The sequence below is a fragment of the Myodes glareolus genome, chromosome 7 (assembly GCF_982192425.1).
Source record: "Myodes glareolus chromosome 7, mMyoGla1.1, whole genome shotgun sequence".
Lineage (NCBI taxonomy): Eukaryota > Metazoa > Chordata > Mammalia > Rodentia > Cricetidae > Myodes > Myodes glareolus.
The window spans coordinates 38,269,205-38,289,410 of NC_142032.1; the positions used below are offsets into that span (position 1 = coordinate 38,269,205).

General features: G+C 38.7%; 1 protein-coding gene and 1 long non-coding RNA gene across 2 annotated transcripts in view; one reads left to right on the forward strand and one right to left on the reverse strand.

Annotated features, from left to right (window-relative positions):
- Window positions 1-7,757, forward strand: part of LOC146893612 (uncharacterized) — a 20,919-nt gene extending 13,162 nt beyond the window's left edge. Inside the window, exon 3 of the long non-coding RNA XR_015003249.2 lies at window positions 7,646-7,757. This is a non-coding gene — a long non-coding RNA (uncharacterized LOC146893612). The remainder of the gene's footprint in view (window positions 1-7,645) is intronic.
- Ptar1 (protein prenyltransferase alpha subunit repeat containing 1) overlaps window positions 6,575-20,206 on the reverse strand; it is a 44,364-nt gene continuing 30,732 nt past the window's right edge. The window contains exons 6-7 of the mRNA XM_085693726.2: window positions 17,299-17,588; window positions 6,575-15,419 (exon numbers count right to left, since the gene is read on the reverse strand). Of these exons, the coding sequence (XP_085549852.1) occupies window positions 15,077-15,419; window positions 17,299-17,588 (633 nt within the window). The 3' untranslated portion in view covers window positions 6,575-15,076. The remainder of the gene's footprint in view (window positions 15,420-17,298; window positions 17,589-20,206) is intronic.

The window sequence follows — 20,206 nt, forward strand, 5'->3', positions numbered from 1 at the left end:
GAATGTGCAATTATGCCTGTTAGTCTCCAAACTCTCTCTCAGACAAGGCAGAAATGGGCCTGCATTTTTCGGCCTCCACAGTATATCCTTATATTCTCTAAATTTTCTGTGTCTGTTGTAATGTTTCACTTTTCATCTATGATTTTATTTACTTGGGTCTTTTCTTTCTTTTGGTTTGTTTGGCTGAACTTTTGTCAATCTTGCTAATCTTTTCAAAGAACCAACTCTCCATTTTACTGATTCCTTGTTTCTTTCATTTCTATCTCATTGATATCAGTTCTGACTTTGATGATCTCTTCCAGTCTACTGTTTGGGAGTGTGGTTTAGTTTTGTTTTTCCAGGTCTTCAGGTGTATCATTAAGTCATTAATTTGAGATGCCTCCAAGTTTTTATGTAGGCACTTAGTGTTATAAACTTTCCTCTTAGGACTGCTTTTATCGTGTCCCAGAGATTTGAGCACACTGTGCTTTATCATTCAATTCTAGGAATTTTTAATTTTTATTTTTTCTTCCTTAACATTATTTATCATTGTTTCTTTAGTCTCAATGAGTTTGTGTACTTTCTTTAGTTTTTAATTGATATCTAGTTTCATTCCTCTGTGGTTTGAGAGAATTCAGGATGTTATTTCTATTTCTTAGATTTGTTGAAACTTGCTTTATGTTTTGACAATAACTACAACAAAATCTAATCTGCTATCCTGTGTCTTTTTATTAAGGAATTGAATCCTTCACTATTTAAGTTTATGTTGAAAGATGTGTATATAATCACATTTTAATTTTTGTGGTGTTTTCTTAAATCTCTTTTCATTAATTATTATGACATTGCTTATTCCCTGTGACCTCTTATACATCCTTATCCTTCTCTTCAGAATTCCAGTGGTCTCTGTGAAGCTGACTTGATGGTCATAAATTTTCTTAATTTGTTTTTATAATGGGAAGTTTTTATTTCTTCTTCAATTTTAGCGGATAGTTTTGCTGGGCATAATGGATTAACATTTGTGATATTTTGGAGGGGGTATCCTGAGGCCTCTCCAGTCCACTGAGGGCACACCACTGGTCAGTCTCATCTGCCATAGAGGAGAGGTGGAACATGAACACACACACTAGGACCAGAAAGATAGTAAACTATGCTTGGCAAGGGTGATACCAGCGGAAACTCTGGTGGGTATCTGTAGTCGTCCTGATGTTCATACAACCTTATATCCATGTGACCTGGGTGCAAGGTTGAAAGACTAATTGAACCATGTAGTAGCTGGTTCCCTCTGAAGTTTCCCTCAGGAGAGCTGAAGTTCTTGCTTAGGGGCCCAAGGTGGGATAATTGCATTTGAAGTTATATGTGGGATAGCTATGCAATGTTAGGCATAATTATGACTTGGTTATGATTTTCATTTGGAAATTAAACTTAGCATAAGAAGGTATGATTATGTTGACAAGCACTGAAATTTTAATGACTAATCTTGGTCATCTATTGGAAACCTTAAAAGTCTGGCCTTGAAGGCTTTCTTTCAGGGTTCAAAAAAAAAAAAGATGCCACAATAAGGGAAAGGAACTAAAATCTGAGGGTTAAGAAGTCTACTCACAACATGTTCTTTCTATCCATGTCTTGTTCTCCATTCTAATTCTTCTGTCCTGTCTGTAACTTCTTAGCTCTAATTCTGTCTCAACTCTAATTACAATTTTCTTCTACATTCTTTCTTCTTCTTCTTCTTCTTCTTCTTCTTCTTCTTCTTCTTCTTCTTCTTCTTCTTCTTCTTCTTCTTCTTTCTCTTCCTCTTCCTCCTCCTCTTCCCCCCTCCTCCTCCTCCTCCTCCCTCCTCCTCCTTCATTTTTCTATCTCTGCTAGTTTCTGGGACACCTCTGCTCTAACTTCTGCCCCAGCTTCTGTTAACTCTCTTTGTTCTTATTCAGCTGAGATGACCCACAAAACCTTGCAGCTATAAGTAACCAGGCAACCTATGTAAACAGACAAGGGAAGTTTATGGTCCTTGGTCCATTAATAGTTTTGTCAAATGTTAGCAAGTTCTAAACGTCTTTTGGATCTGAAGTTTACATCTTTGCTTAAGATCAGGTACGGGGTGGGCTTGTTGTCTATCAGCAGCACTAGTGCAAGTTTGTCTTCCTTCAGGCTGTGGGTAGATAGTTAATTATTTTTTTCCTGAGAGTAAGACACAAGCAGTAAATATCCTGAACTAAAGTGATCAGTAAACTGAGGTGAAGGTAAGATGAGGAGTTAGGAATTTGAGTCATCACTTTTCTATCTATAAGTGAGGTAAAACCAGGGCTTATTTTCCTATCTATGTGAGCAGCTATAAATTATCGGCTTTGGGCATTTAGTAGTTTTATGTCCGGTGTGAGCATCTATGAATTAGCAGCTTTGGGCATGTAGTAATTCTATGTCCTTGTATATCTGGGGATGTCTTAAATGGAATGCTTATTTCCTGGACCCTAAACACTGACCAAATGCCTGCCAATAAAGATAATTATAGGAAGGCAGATCTCTATGTTTACATAGGAGAGAGGAGAAAATGCCTGGTAGCAGGAAGCAGGTTTCTTAACTATGTGTCTTCACACATAGCTCATATAGCACTGAATTGTGGGAGATAAATCCTGAATTTGTAACAGAAGAATAGCTACTATGAGAAACCGTACAGCAGGAAACAGCCGCTTTATTCGTAAGGTAATGATTCCAAAATGTCTTGCACGTCGGTTTAAACCTGCAACAATGCCTTTGGCTCTGATGAGCTGATCTCACGAAGACGGCCGAGTAGTTGCTGTGTAATGCTGTGACTTGTAGCCATCGTCAGTTTGACTACATCTGTATTCAACTAAAACCCAAGCATCTGGGTATACCTGTAAGGGATTTTTTTAATTTTTATGTTTGGCTTGGTTGGATTATTTGAGGTTGAATCTGGATAATTTGAAGTCAAAGCTTGGAATACATTTTCCCAGATCCTTCTGCTTTTAAATGTTTCTGTTAAAAAAAAAACCAGGTGTATCCCAAAGCTCTCCCATGATCTCTTCAGACATCATTTTAAACTTCTCATTGACTTTTACTGATAATCCAATTAATTTTGCCTTCCAGCCCAGACACTGTGTTTTCCCACATGATCCATTCTGTTGGTGAGGCCTTTCACTGAGGCTTTATTTAGTTTATCACTCCAGTTTGGGTTTTCTTCAGCATTTCTCTTCAACTCATTCTTCCAAAGTGACAATTTAGATCCCTTGACAATGTCTCCCGTTACTGCTCCCATGCCCTCATTGCAACTTCATTCTACTCTCTTCTGTACTTCTCAGATTTCCTGTTGTGATAACTAAATCAGCTTCAGTGTCTTGATATATTGGAAGCATGTGACTTGTTTATGAGTGAAGAGATTGCCTTAAGTTCTGGATGGAATCGACCTTAGGATTTGTGGCTCAGAACTATTACAGACCATCCAGATAGTTGAAATTGGACCGAATGCATCTTGCACTGCAAAATGGTACAAGAGGTGGAAGATTATGGCTTAAAAGTGACGTGCTTGGGTATGAACTTAAAGGGTGAATGGAGTAGCAATGGTTAATAGTGATTGTTGATTTGGCAGGATCTAGAATCACTTAGGAAATATGCAGTGACAGTAGTTGCATATTTCCATATACCCGCCAATGTCTGTGGAAAAAAAATCCATTGGAGCTGGTATTGTATTGCATCTGTAGAGCAAAACACTGGAAAAAGAGTTTCTATGTTGTTTAATCTTGAGTATGGTAGCCTAGTTTCTTCAGTATGTTCTCTTACTTCATCAGAAAAGAGACATCTATGTATCTGTATATCTGTGAAGACATCATCCCTGTACACGCTGGACACGGAAACCAGCCAGCAACTTCTCTTGTTTCTCATCTTGTTCCAGGCTTGGTCAGGCTTCTACTATCTTCAGGAATTTAAAATTCTATTTCTAATTACATATATGTGTGTAAGGCTGGAGGCTATGTGCACATGAGTGCATGGATCCTGTTAGGCAGCTGTAATTGTCCTCCACTGGGAATCAAGCTCGGTGAGTTGTCATCATGCCACCTTTCCAACCCATTTCTCCTTGTCCTCTTCTTAAATGTCAGCATCCATTTCTAAGGTTTTACATGAACAGAACTGTGTGCATGTGTGTGCACACGTGTCTGTGCACACATGGCTGTGTGTGCATGTATGTACATGTCTGCAGACATGTGTGCATTTACTTGTATGTATACCTATAGTCCTCAACTTTTTTTTTTATAATTCTACATTGTTAATTTCATTGAGCACATTGATAATTTCAATGTTGCTTTCTGAAAGTGTTTTTTTTTTCCCCTAATCCTTTTTTTTAAACCACTCTGAAGACCCTTTCCATTAGTGTTCTGGTTTAAGTTGGATTTCCTCCTTACTCTACTTAAAACAACTCCCCCCTTCCTCACTATACTTTTAGTCTTGTTCAGCAAGTTAGTTCTGTAATGTAATGACTGGAAATAATTTTTTAAATTTGTTTAAAAAATGAGTATCTTACTTTATAGACAGCTTATAGTTTACTCCAAAAGTTAAACTATGAGACCCTTCCTGTCCAACTATGCATTCTAATTTGTAAGTTTATAGAAAAAGAGCAATTTCCTCAAGCTGATGCTAGGCTTTATAATTTCCTACTCTAGTAGTAAGCTCTACAGAATGCTTCCACTCTTTCCCCTATGGCATCACTGAATCAAATAACTTACATCAAATAACGATGATAAAGACTTACATCAAATAACGGATGCAAATCAGATGTGTCCACAGAATTGGAGATTATCCCCCCCGCCAGCGACCTAAGTAGATGGTAAAATTACAGAATAAAACAAGTGGGTGATCGAAGCTTTACCAACCCCATTTCTGTAATGACCTTCTAATAGCCTTTCCAAGTTGTGTCTACTGAGATCACTAGTAACTTAACAAAACATGACAGCCCATTAGCTCTTGAGACAGGAGGTCAACCTTTCAGTATGTGTAATTACTCTGAGAGAAATATGAAGCATACAGTGTAAGCTTTTTGTGAATATGAGTGTTTTGTTACTAAACGTAGATTCTATCCCAGAAGCTACTTAGAAACCTTCCCGTTGAAGAACACAGGCTGATCACTGCTTTCTTCTAAAGCGTAGAAGAGAGGGCAAGCAGCCTCTCAATTCCTGCTATCCTTAAACAGAACACATGCAATAGGGTGTCTCTCAAGCAAGAACACTGTTGCTTAAAGCTGATGCCCCACCTGGCCTGAGGGATGAGTGCCTAGGAGACAAGTGTGATGCCACTTATGTCTTTTTAAAATAGCAGTGCCGTGTCTGTGAGGTCGAGGAAAATGGTGCGTCTGCTAAGTACAGGCCAGTGGCCAAGGCCCCTTACATTAACTTAGCTGGCCAGTGTGCCGGCCACACCTGTTACTAGTGCTAATCTTGCACTTGGAGAAACATGCAACATGATTTCCCAGAGAAGCACCTTTCTAATACTAATTTTGTCATAGTCATACAGTCTCCCTATTAGTCTATGTTAAGACTGTCTTTAAGAAGTTACCTTCCAGCTGGGTGGTGGTGGTGCACACCTTTAATCCTAGCACTCAGGGAGGCAGAGGTAGGAAGATCTCTGTGAGTTCGAGGTCAACCTAGTCTACAAAGCAGATTCCAGGGCAACCAGAGGTACACAGAAAAACTCTGTCTCAAAAAATAAACAAGCAAAAAAACCAAAAACAAAAAATAAGTTTCATTATCATAACAGTTAAAACAAACACCCCACATTTTTAAAAATTATTTTATTTTATTTTTCCATTCAATTATTTACACTTCCTTCCCTCCTCCCAATCCCCTCCCACTCCCCCATACCCCCTCCTCCCTCACCCACCCTGCTTGAGAGAGGGCGGGGAACCCTGCCCTGTGAGAAGTCCAAGGCCCTCCGCCCTACATCCAGGTCTAGGGAGCTGTGCATCCATATAGACTAGGGTCCCAAAAAGTCAGAACATGCCGTAAAAACATTTTAAAGTAGTTTATAGCTCTTTGGAATGATTAAAAACATTAAAAATAAAACAAAGAACCCTCCACAGCCTGTTTTCTATACAAAATATGCATAATTAATACTACATCACTACTAACATAACCTTTGCTGTTAACAATGCCCTTCAACATAAAACACCCTTCTGAAATATTTAAAATCTGAGTACAAATAGTATTTACTTCACTGGCTACTTTTCTAGGTCCATCTATAGACTTCTTAATCAAGTATAAGTAATTTATAACTTACAGTATACAGAGACAAGATAGGGTGTAACACTAGCAATGTCTCACTTATATCTTCATTTAAAGATATAAAATATATATGCTCATAATGACTTCCTAAGTCAATCTGCCACTGTTAATATATTTGAAAGACAATTATGTAATTTCTCTAAGTTTAATTTTTTTAATGTTCTATTATTTGTATATATTACATAATCAGTTCCTGGTTTCATTCAGACCGTACGTCACCCACCTAACACAATCAGAGCATTTCAACTGGATGTCTTGGCAGATGGACGCTGCCAAGTTTACCGAGCACAGAGATCAATCACACTTGGCACTTGTTTTAGGAGAGGCAAAGTTTACTTAGACATCAGCAAAGACAACACCATTTCCACAGTCTACAGAAATACAGTAATTTACAGCTAGTTTGGTACATGGCTCCATGTTAAAAGAACAAATCTAATGGGAAAAGAAATGGTTCATCCTATTTCTCTGCCACTTATCATAATTTAATAAGTACATTAGTATGTTCTGGAAGACGGCTGCATAGATTAGAATCCTAGGGCTGCTGGTTAATATACATCATTATTATAACAAGAATGATAGAAAACAAACAGGTACAGATATACAGTAAGCATGCAACCTAAGCTATTGTTTTTAAGAAACAGGATGGACTGCAGTGAAGACTGACCTCGCACCATCAGTACTCATGATAGTGACTATGGTATTCAACACGGCACAGGATTCCGCCTCTTTAAAAAATGCTTGGCAAACTGGATCAGGTTGATCCAATTTCTAGAACAAATTTAAATTAAGATGAAGGAAAACTCCACTAGATATCTTTCTAAATATCCTAAAAAATTCATAAAGTACTGAAAGGTCATGTCTACTTGTCACCTCCAGATTTAAACAGAGTGTGTGCTGTGCCCTGGAACTCTGCGCTGCTGACGCAGCGGCACCTAAGCCACACGTGGAGCCCGAGGACCCGACACACGGCCAGAGTGCAGGGCAGTGAGCAGACCACACTGAGCTGTGAAGGCTAATATACAGAGAAGAAAGGAGACGGCTAGCTCCTTAGTTTTGTTATAACGATTATATGTTGAAATAGTATTTTAATAGATTAAGTTAAATAAGATATATTTTTATTAAAGTTAATTACACTTCTTAAACATTGCTACTAGAAAATTATAATTTTGTTTTGGTTCACATTACATTTCCATTGAATACCACAGTCCTAAGCAATACATGATTATGTTACTCTTGGAATTTACATTTAATCTTAGCCAAAAGTCCAAGTGATAGCTTTAGAATTTAGCATAATTTAATCAGTCTGGGATACTAAACTCCCAAATACCACAAGTGTACTTTGCACATACCTTTTTATAAAATTTATCCTTATTCCCCTCTAGGGTATACATTTTAACTGTAAAGAATTCACAAGAGATTTAATTCTTTTAAAACTGTGGATACATAAGAGCTAAAGGAACTTCCATGCAGACTGGGATAGCACAGGAAGGACCACCGGTGAAGACATCGTCTCCAAAACAGCTGGCCTAACCAATACTTCATGCCCAGGACCCGACGCTGCACCGTGAGTCAGAGTAGTGCGTCCACTGTTAACTGCAGTCTACTGGATGCTCTTTTTGGAAAATCTACAAGCAATGTAAACTAACAGTAGAATATACTATCTGAGATCTTTTTCTTCAATGAAATCCCTCAGTTCTGTAATGTTAAACTATGCAATTAACTAGCATACAAAACCCCAAGTTTAAAAAAAGGCATTGCTGTACTTTTAAAGTCTTTCTCTTTGTTTTTGTAATAGTATATAAATATTTGGCGTACTTATAACACCTCATCTTTTATTTGTTTCCGGCTCAGAAACAGTACTGTGATCTAGTATAGTGTACACTCTATTACTGTCCTAGAAGAAAATACACCAAAAGTGGAGCTGACTTCAGCAGGGACACAGTCCTGCATCAGCAGGCTCACTGAAGGCAAAGCCATTCAGACTTCTCAGTTCAGATAGGAGTATTTGTTTCAAGACTCTTTAAATCTTTTGCATTAGATCAACTCAGAATAGGTCCTCAAACTACAATATCATTGATAAAAATTTCTTCCTCATGTCAAACATATTCTGAGAAAATTATATGAAGTCACCCGGCCCAACTTCCTATTTTATCATTATCCCGTTTAAGACACAGGAAAGGAACTGAGAACTGGGGTGGAATAAAGGGCCTCCGCTGGGAAGTGCAGGATACGCTAATCCACACAGGGCTGTAGGAGGTGGCCATAAGCTCTCTTTAAGAGTTCAGCCACCAATATTTAAAGACATTTATTAAATGTGTCTTGCACAACAAGGTACTGCTTCAGCTTTTTATAACTCCTGTCTTCATACCATGGTTCTGTTAAACGATATTTTTATTATGTTTCTAACTGCAGCCTAAACAAACAAGTGTAATAATTCATGTCATGTAATAACATTTTTCAGTGTCCAACACATGGCTCTACAAATGTATTCTTCCGTGAAGAGATGGCAACCGTCCCCCCGGTGAGAGCTCTTAGTTTGATGGTAGAGCAATAGCTGACTAAGCACTTCTCATCTGTACCACTTCTTTAACCAACAAAAAGCTGCCTGCTTCAAATACATGACATTGAATATGGGAATAAACGAATGAATGCTTCCAGGGGAGAGTTGTGTGAATTGATGTTAGTATAGTTCCCCGTGGCACATTAAAAAAAAAAAAAAACCACCAAAACCTCATTTGTATTATCCATTACTTTATAAACATGAGCAGTGCTTTGAGGAGAGTGACTGCTAGGATGGCATGAAGGCTGATTCCTTAAGGAGATGGAAGGAAAGCAGAGTACCATGGCTTATAAACCACCAAACCCCCAATCAAACAGTTTTCACAAAATTTAGATAGGCAAGTGGACACTTATTTTCCAACTTTGCTAGAGCAAGCTGTCTATTGGGAAAATTACCTTAAATAAGAACATTTTGAGCAAATATAAAAATTAATGGGATAAAATCATGTAGACCTAGGCTCCAGATCTCCTTAGATGTGTGTATGTGTACACACATACACTTAGATACCTAAAAAGATCCTCAACTCTGGTTGCAATGTTATACAATCTTGCCTTATATATTTAAACTTCATAATGCAGCATACTTTACCCAAAACTAAGAATGTGGACAATGATTAAGAGAGAGAGAGAGATGCTAATATTCCTTCTCCAGTATTATCAGTCTGACGTGTTAGTTTCCCATGACATGCAAGGCATTATGTGATATTCTAAACATGTCTGCATCTTACATCTCACACTCACAGAGAAAAAGAAGTTTTAGGAAGCAAAACAGCTGTCAATTTGCAAAACAACAGTAATTATTTTCCTCAATATGATTTTTAAAGGCTGAGAAAGTCAACTGAAACAAAATATAATGTTCTCCACTTCCCTAAACTGGAAATATAACACAGAAATTCTCTTAATGGGCAACATTTATGGCAACATTAACAATACAACTACAGGACAAACAGCAAGACAGCATGTATTAGCTTTTGCATACTAACACTCAGTAGCTAGCTGTGTATTTAGCATATTTTGCATTTTTTTTGGCCACAGAATATAAAATTTTGTTCTAATTGATGAAATCTTCTACACCCTGAGGAACAACAACCAACTACTAAATGTCAGGGCCAGCTTTATGGCTATGCTCTTGTTTGGAAAGCACAGATCAAATCAGCTGCCCTGGGCTTGTGAGCCAACAGTCTCTGGCGGTTCTGTAGTAACAGGGATGGCCTGAGACGGTAAAGAAGTCAGCTGAGAGCCTGAGAATTCCCTGCACACCCTAAATCCACACAGGAGACATTGGTTCCTGCATCAGTTATGAACACAACATAATATATTATTCAAGAATGCTCTGCAAAGCACTTTGGAATTTTTACTGTAAAGAAAAATTATTTGCTATCATGAAATATGATGGTCCTACCTTCCCCATCCCCATACAAACACATAAAATTTGAAATTTCATTTTAAATTTTACTATTTACCACTTTTCTTTTGGTGTTAGCAAGTGCTATTGAAGGGTCTTCCGAATAAGGCAAAGGGTCACTGGGGACAACCACCTGCTGGGAGGTGTACTGCTCTGGGGCCTGCTTCCCTTCAAGCACAGAATGCGCAGGTTTAATTGTGTGCATGCGGCCCTGTAGTTATGATGCCTCCAAAACTCAAAATGTTAGTTGACAAAGGGAAAGAACAAATTCCAAGTCTTGGTATTCTTGGTAGGGAACTCAAAAATTGCCAATTAATGGAATATAAATCACAAGATCCTATCTTCTCGAGTCAGTATCTCCTTGCATCATAATGGGCTGTCTGATAAAATTTCTATCCTGTTTACTAGCTAAACACAGAGTTGAGTATAAGATAACCTTGTAACCCACACTGAAGTAAGAAAGGCACTCAAGTTAAGATAATATACAGTTATTTTTTAAAAAGACACTATGTGACAATATGTGGAATTCTTGGGGTGGCTTTTTCTTACTCACTTTTTCTATGAAACTGAGTTTGCTGAAGTTTCCTCGGACCCCCACATGCTTCTTTAATAAGTAGAAGCTCATTACAGACCATGTGTGTTGGGGGTGGAGGAGCATACATATTGCTAGGGCTTGCAGTGTTATTTAAGACAAAGATATGGTTTTTACAATATTCAAAAATTTTTGAATCAAGCATTTAAAAACATTTCTAATAGCAAAATAACAGTAAACCCAAGAAGCTTTCTGGGGGGAAAAAGGATTATTCATTTTACAACTGAATTGCCCCTAACTTAGGGAGCCAACTGAGATGCCTGTATGGTGGTGGTTCCATGCCTAAGTTACATTTGGCCCATGTCAGACACCACCTTGTGCTGTGTAAGAGAAATTGCAAGATGGACAATTTGTAATAAGTTCTACACACACACACACACACACACACCAGGAACTGAGAGAATCTGAACATTAGCTAAATGACTATGTCGACCACACATGCTTTCTACAGACTGCTGCATATAAACTCAAAAGCTTGCTTCTACGTTGTATGTTACTTAGCCCTTATTTGAAACTCTAAGTGGCTTTTGGTGATAATCGGTACACATTTAACTCTATGACTGATTAACAAATGTGAGCCTGATTCTCAGCACCAGCAAAAACAAAGGGAAAAAAAATTAATGAAGCATTTAGCTTAAGTTAGACTGTGCCCCAAGAGTTAGAAATGTCTGGCCCAGAATTTCTTTAGAAGTAATACGGGATAGTAACGGGTATAAAATCCTTAGTCTTAAAAAATGGCTCATGCAGGTTCCAGGAGTACCTAAAAGGCCCACAGTTCAAGTTGGGGATCGGGATGACTCACGTACAAATATAGATGAATAAGTCTCTAAATCCAAGCATTACGTCATCTGCTCAAATGTGCCCCTGGCTCTATATGCAAGATCTGCTCTTCAACATCATTTAGTGAAAGAAAACAATATTCTTACCAAGTGCACCTTATTGACACTGAGAATTTTTCAGGTAGACAAACAGTTAAGAGAATTCTAGAGCTCCATCTCACGGCTGAGAGTTAACAAGTCTAAACAAGGTAATGAAGACAGCAAATCTAAATCTCACTAATTTTACATGTGAGAGCTCTGCTTAAATATTACCGAAGATAGCCCACATCACTAACTTATAACTCATTAATTTCCTGATCATTATTCCATCATTTATGATCAATCTTTGCCTTCTTCAAAGAGTGAATTAGTCAACTTAATAAATAGTTATTAAGTCCTTATTATGTGCAAGGCATATGATATAACCTGGAAATACAATTACCAAAATACACAGACTTAAGAAAGGTAGGGTGGGGTTGTGGTCAGAGCCACAGCTCTTACTACCTTTTGCTCGTCAGTAGTTTTCTTGATTCATAGGATGGTATAATGGCCTACTAGTTTCCCAGTAAAAAGCAGATTCAATGTGTCAGTCTAAATTAACTAACTTTTCCTCTTAACAGCAACATATGTACAGAAAAATGTGACTAAACAAGCCCTAAATTATATGGGTTCTTTCTATGGCATTAGCTCATTTGGTCAAAGACACAGTAGCTTGCTAGAGGGTAAATGTCAAACACTTAGAGAAAACACAGGGAAATCCTAAGTCCTGTGAAGGAACTCTTGAACATGCTAATTTCAGATAAAATGTAGCAAAAGCCACAAATAAACAGGATCTTTTAGATATCTGTATTTTTACTACTTACTTTCTACTTTACTAGAAGAAAGAAACCAGGGTATGTTAGAGGACTCCACAGCTTCAGGAAGGGGTGGGCTGAGCCTTAGAAGACATAAGAAGGCGGCTAACACCAAAGATGACCAAGAAGCTGAGTAGAAGATATAAAAAAGGAATGGAACACTATAAAAAGTTAGTAGATGTTCATACAACATAGCCTATGCTCATGACCTGACAAACAACATCAAATATAAGCCCTATTACTTCGGAAACTAAAAAGGATGCTGTCGAGAAAGGCAATACCGAGTACAGACGGGGTTCGGCAGCAATAACTGCTATCATTTCTACTCAATCTCAGGGAAGTTAAACAACATGTAATTGTTTTCCTATAGAGATCCAGGTAGAACTTGAGGTATTTGATGATTCAAACTATGCTTTGTAAATAGAAGGCTGTGGAATTATGTTAACAATGCTGAGTATTTTTATCATCTAAATACTATAAAATGGTAAACATAACTTTGCCCCAGGGAAGTAAGCTCTAGCTACTGGGGCTAGTAGAATTTTTTTTTTCTAGTATCCTAAGTGCCTCCTCACTCACCTCAGCAGTCTGCCACCCAATAAGACCATGATGCCCTAGAATCTTAATAAAGAGTGCCTAACTCTAGTGCAAGTTCCCACCAGAGTGAGACAGGAGCAGCTTGCCTTTCCGTCTGTCCCTCTACCTACACTACACAGTACCAAGTGTGAAGGAGGAGACCATGCAAAACATGATGGCGGTGCTGATTTCTGTAATCACTGCTTACATCTTGCACATATATGGGATAAGAGACAGCTTCCACCACTGTGCTGGCTTAGTTTTACATCAATTTGATACAAGCTAGAGTCATCTGAGAAGAGCAAACCTCAGTTGAGAAGATGCCTCCAGAAGATCAGGCCATAAACAAACCTATAGGGGAATTTCTTAATTAGTGATTGATGAGAGGGGGCCCAGATCACTGTGAGCGGTGCCACTTTATGGGCTGGCTGTTCTGGTGCTAAAAGAAAGCCAAATGAGCAAGCTATGGAGAGTAAGTCAGTAAGCAGCACTCCTCCATGGCCTCTGCCCTCTGCATCAGCTCCTACTTATAGAATCCTGCCCTGCTTGAGTATTGCCCTGAATTCTCTCAGTGATGAACTGTTACCTTGTAGGCGAAATAAACCTTTTCCTCTCCAAATTGCTTTTATTTGTGGTATTTCGTCATAGCAATAGAAACCCTAACCAAGACAACCATTAAAAGGAGGGAATACGAGAGGGGAACCTTTTATTCATGCTGCCTGTGTTTATGGCCAGGTATTAAATTCACTGACACAGGAGAGATAACAGCTTCAGTGGGCATCTCTGAAAAAAAACACACACACAAGAAAAGAATATGGACCAGTGAGTGATGGAAAGCAGGGAATGGACCGGTAAGATCAAGAGAAGGGATGCACACAGAGGAATCACAGCTCATCCGAAGGGGTGGATACAGTAAGAGAGACAGAGATGGTACTTGACCCATTCCCACCCCGCTTCACCAACCTGAAAAACACAGCCCTTGTTATTGAGATATAGCTATAATGTGGACTTTGGTATTTATCCCTGATGAATTTAGTATCAAAGTGTTTTGTTTGACTTTGAAAGTAAAAATTGAACTAATGCTTAAAACTAGCCTTCCTTCCTAGATTTTGCCAGTAAACTCCGACTAGACACTTGACAAAAACTGCAGTTTATCCAGTATAGTCTTAGAAACTTAAATTTTATAAAGAAAGCTTTATAGGACTACATTTATATGTAGTTTTTTCCCACTTTTCTTGAGTAATTTTAGAAGGAAAAAAGTAGTAATAACTAAAAATGGCATTTCTGGGTTTTTTTAAAAAAGAATTTATTTCATAAGGGCTGACTTACTGTTTTGGCATATACCAAATATGAGGTAAAAACAATCTATCAAAACTAGTAATAAAAATAATTTTCCAGTACTACAATTACATAAACTCTTAAATTAGTTTAGTTTCTTTTAAATAATCATTTAAAAAATAGATTACATTGGAAGCATTTTTTTCTATATAAATCCTAACACTCCTGGCTTTGGTTCTCTTAGTCGGTAACTGGAGAACATTCTTGAGAAAGAAGTGGCTTACATTTGCACATATCCATCTATCTAGCCATTTTATTCTCAAAACTGCAATTAGAGCAAGTCCTTTTGCACATTTATGAATATTCCTAAGCTGAACTGCAACTTAAAATTTCAATTTTTAAAGAAACTGCTTATGTAGCAACTGAACTGAGGTGGGCAAAGGTATGTGACCCAATCTCAAGAATCAAATGAAAAGCCCAAATAGTAAAATAAAAGGCATGGAATCAAACAGGAAAACTTAAGACTCACTGTTTAGCAAGAAGGAACTATACAGTTATTTTGTACCCAAGGAATGCCAGCTCTGAGCAAAATAAATAAAACAAAACGTTTCTTACAGACTTTAAGCAATAGATGAAGAACCCAGAGTTAGCTAGTCAGTCCATGCAGCTATGGCATTGGGGAAGAAAAGCAATATTGCACTAAAAGGGGAGCTCTTAGGATGAATCCACACCTTTCACTGACTTAAAGTCACCAGCCATTTCCTGTAAGCATTAGCATACCTGGCTTGCTCTACATTCCGACAAGTGGATAATACTTGATCAATAAACCTGTGCTCCATCTCTAGGCCTAGAGAGTCTGGAGCTGGGGTCCGCTTCAGGCGTTTGGTTTCCTGGGAATAGCCTTGTTTGCTAGAGTCATTCAGTCCGTCCACTTCCATTGCCTGAGATAGTTGAGGGCTTGCTGGAATCAGATGCAAGTCATTCAAAGTCCCCCCAGAGCAGTCTGCAGGTGACAGGTGAGTCAAGTTGTGAGGACACCTGCCATTTAAGTGATGTTGAAGGTAGAAAATATGCCGCCTGTAATGGGGGTTGGGGTGGAAGAAAGAACATCATCACAAAAATCAAGATTTCCAGGCAAAAGAAGTCAATAATTTAAAAGTACCAAGTATTAGCTAACACCCAGTTCATAATCCAGAGCTGTCTGGGGAAGAGAAAAATGACTTGAAAGATCAGGACTTTTGAAAGATCCTTGCTACTGGTTTGTGAGAAAATAGTACTGCTGTGAAGACTTCCCAATAAACATTTACTCAACTCTGAGTGAGTTTTCAGTTCTAATTCTAACATGAATTAGAAACAATAAAAGCTCAATATCTCCATAAATAATCATATAAAACAAAATGCCAGCTTCATTTAGAATTTTTGAAGTAATCAGAAACAAGGTACATTAAACAATTCCTCCATACAAGAGGCATAGTTCATAGCCTCTATCTAGTTTTTTCTGAAGACATTTTTATTGCATTTATTTATGCGTGCGTGAGTGTGTGCGTGTGCGTGTGTGTGTGTGTGTGTGTGTGATGTATGGATACAGAAGTCAGTTCTCTCTTTCCACCAAGCTCTATGCTCCAAGTTGTAGGGATGGAACTCATGCCAACAGGCTAGTTGGCAAGCGCCTTTACTCACTGAGCCATCCCACCAGTCCCTGGTCTTTTTTAAAGCTCGAAGAACACACCTGTGGCAGTTGGTCTTATTTAATTAAGCTTTCTCTTAAACCTCCGCTTTAGTCTTCCATATCAGTATTCGGCAGAGCTATGCTAGGCTCTGAGCAAAGCACATAAAAGATGACACTCCTGTTTGGAATCTCTTAATAAACCTGGAATTGCTTATTAAAACAAAAACTGCTCTGCATCATCTCCAAACGGTCTTCATGGTACACACATCTGCTACACAAACTATAACATGACATATGAGGTTCTAAGTTGTTACATCTCATCATTCATTCAAGGGTTAAGGTCTCAATATGTCTTACTATCAATGTTTTAAGTCTCTGTGCCTCGCTACGGCGAGCAACAAAGTCACTAACACAACAGTCGTACAGCCTGTCTTTCTTAAGACTTTATGTGAAAAGACCATTGTCTACTCATGAAGGTTCAAGAAAAAGAAAGCTAATGTCTGCCTTCTGAGTGTCCTCAGTGTGGACCACAGCTAACAGATCAGCTAAGCAGTCCACGAGAAAGATTAGACTGGAGAAAGGGGTCTCAGTAACTCAGGAAATAGATTTTACAATCCTTATCCTTACCAAGCACAGACAAGTCTTTTGTTTATAGACTGAATCCTGTGGCCTGAAGTAGAATTCAGATTTACAAAGCTAGATGCTTCCAAACAGATAAAGATCCAAAATAAATGAAACAAAGTGTTAACTCGCCTGGACTTCATTTCAGCATGAAGTTTATAGTATCAAATGTTCTCAAAACCCAGGTCAAAAAAATTGTTGGCCTTTCTGATTATTATTATACTTAAGATAATTAATGTGCAGATCGTGAGAGTAGGGAAAAAGATAAAGCTTACCTGATCATTAGTCTCAATCCTAACTGCAATCCTAACCTAAATGATCTAGGTTTTACTTTTCTTACAAACACACGGCAGCATTCCATTCCTGATACGTTAATTGCCAGGATCTCCAAAGAGTCATGAAACATTTTTATGTTTTGTTTCCTTTTGCTTCTATACTATTTTGGAAGTAACACAAGTCATTCAATTGTGTACTTAAGTGTGAATCTAAACCAGAGTCAAAGCTGTGTGTGAGAAACCTCATATTCATAATGGTAATGAGATGCTGAACAAAAGCCCTCCTCAGTCAGGAAACCAGGGAGTCATATTCACATTCACAGACAGAAGTCAGATATAACAGGTTCTGCAACCAGTTAATCACAGGACGTGGATTTTTCTCTCCTCTTACCTATGACACCAAAGGGTTTCATGTCCTGGATAGGAATCAATAAGATCTGTGCAGAATTCCACTTCTTCTTCTAGGAGCTGGGTAAGATCTATCCTTGGTTCCTCTGTTGAAGCTGTTGCTTCTTCACCTTTTGGCTCATCTTTCAAAGAGTTTTGCTGCAGTGCAGAAGTGTCCATTGCAGTCTGGCTAATCAAAGATTTTAACAAAAACTGGCGATAGTGAAATCCACTGTGGTCTGAAACGTGCATGGACGCCCAGTGTTTAGTAGAAGATAGCTCATCAAGAAGGATCTTGAAGGAAGAAGGGGGAAGTGAGAAGAGCGTTTACAAAGGCGTTCTTTCCGCATCACCACCTGTGCTCTTGCTGATTCACTGTCACCAATCTCTGTATACAAAATCCCACATGCTGTCCCCTTGGAAGATGAGCTTCCCTTGTCCCTTATAAAGTAAGAAATTTTTTTTTGAGAACAGAGTTTAAGGACTTACATTCTTTCATTTCACCTTATCACACTGTGAATGGCCAACAAAGAAAACCAAATTCAAAATTAATGAATTTCTGGGTAGTTATTTATAAGTAATACTATTGGGGAAGGGGAATATACAACATCAATTAAGAGGTGGTTTTGATTCTTATTACATTTAAAACTTTCATCCTCCTCGTACGAATATGCACTATACTTTCAGTAAGGGATTTCAAATGCTTTCCACAGGAAATGACATAAACGCACAGACTGTGTCTGTTTGCTCCCACTTCTGAATTCTAAGGGCTAAGCACAAACTATGATGTACAAAAACTAGAATTTCCCAAGGGCCTTAATTGTCACCCTTTGCCTCAAACTGATAGTACTGAGTGGATGAGATATAATTAGGTTCTAAAGTACTTAAAATATTATACTACAAACTAATGAATTTCAAAAGGAATGCTAAAAGTTGATTTGTGAAGCAGTATTGTTTGGCACTGGTTTGGACAGGTGGCTATCAATGAAACACGTCATCACAACCTGACATGTTCCATCGGGGGAGTTGTTGGGGTTTTGTTTTGTTTTGAGACAGGGTCTCACTCTGTAACTTGGACTTCGTGGAAGTCGCTATACAGCCCAGACTGGCCCCAGACTAGCAGGGATCCTTCTGCTCAGCTTCCTAAGTGGTAGGGTGACAGGTGAAGAGTCACCATCCCTGGCTTCTATAGACGGTTTTCGGACAAGCCAAGGAAAATACCATGCACTTGTGAGCAGAGAACAACAAAGACAGTGTGCATGACTACGTATATGAGACTGGGCACCAGATGACCTCTACCTGCTTTAAAGTTTCCAGCAAATGCTTTTCCTGTACCGAGATCCTCTCCCTGCATCTCACATACCTTTGCTTTTTCAGAAGAAACCTTTCCTTTCAGAAGCCTCACAATCCATGCACATTTTCACAGAAAGAACTGTTGCATGTGTTTTCACTATCATTAAATTGTAAGGATATTTGATTTTTAATATAACAATAAATTTGCACAGGATACAGACTTGATGTTTCCCTTCTCTTCTGCTCACTAGCAACAGAGCAGATGTGCAAATGCTTCACGAACGGATGAAGGCAGTGGCAAGCATCAAGGACTAGGATTCCCAGTCTAGATGGGCAAAGTCTACTGTTTTAAAGTTTGTCATGTCTCCTTTAAATTCTTTTTCTTTTTTAAATTTTGTTTAGCTTTTGTTGAGACAGGGTCTGGTGATGTAGTTCAGGCTTGCCTAGAATTCATGATCCTTCTGCATCAGCCTCTGGGGGCTGGATCCTTAACTTCTAATGGGTTCAATCATTGCCACTTCATTTATTTACAAAGCTATAGCTTGCAAGTCTGCAAGAAAAACATTTGGTTTCAGAGTGAACAAAACCAGAGTCATTTCTACTTGAGCCTGTATCTGAATAATATCATTTAAAGGTTATTATTATTATTATTATGAACTGGTCCAGTGTCTGTAGGACAGTGTGAGTCATCTATAGAAGCTGGTCTGGCTTCTCAATATGGACTGAAAATACCACAACTACCTAAACTGAATGAATATAGCAACATGGAAAACCATGTTACTCTGACTAGATATTTCTCAATTTTAAAAAAGCTTGTTATTTAACGTTGAGACAAAAGAAATACATAAATGAAAATTTTTCCAATTAAAAACCACTTTAATTATTTTAAAACCATCTTAAAGGGGCTGGGGAGATGGCTCCATGAGTGAAGTGCTTGACACACAAGTGTGAGGGCTTGAGTTCAGATCCCTAGCACCCACAGAAAAAGCTAGGCACGGGGCACACATTGGCAATCCCTGTGTTAGGGAGACAGAAACTGGAGGATCTCTGAGGTTTGTTTGTTGGTTAGTCTAGCCACTTCAGTAAGCTCCAGGTCCAGTGAGAGACTATCTCAAAAAGGAGGTGGCTGGGTCCATGTCTCCATGGCAAAAAAGCATTGGTTCCACCAACATGAGGACCCGAGTTCAAATTCCCAGTTCCCATGAATACAGTGAGGCATTGCTGCACATGCCTATAACCCCAGCACTGGGGGTCAGAAACAGGAAGATGCCAAGAACTCACTGGCCAGCCAGCTAGCTAGAATGGTGAGTTCCCAGTACAGCGGCAGATCCTGTAGTCAGATACCAAGATTCAGAGCAAGAGAAGACGACACGTGACTGTTTGCATATCTGTACACTCACATGTATATAACACACACATGCACATGCACACACACGGGGGGGGGGAGAGAGAGAGAGAGAGAGAGAGAGGAAGAAGGAGAGAGAAAGAAAGGGAGGGAGGGAGGGAAGGAGACAGGGGAAGTAGGGAGGTGGTGGTCGAAAGCAACCAAAAGACCCTGAATCGGTATCTGGCCTCTACATTCACATGTGCATGAGTATATCCCAGATTAAGACTTTTTA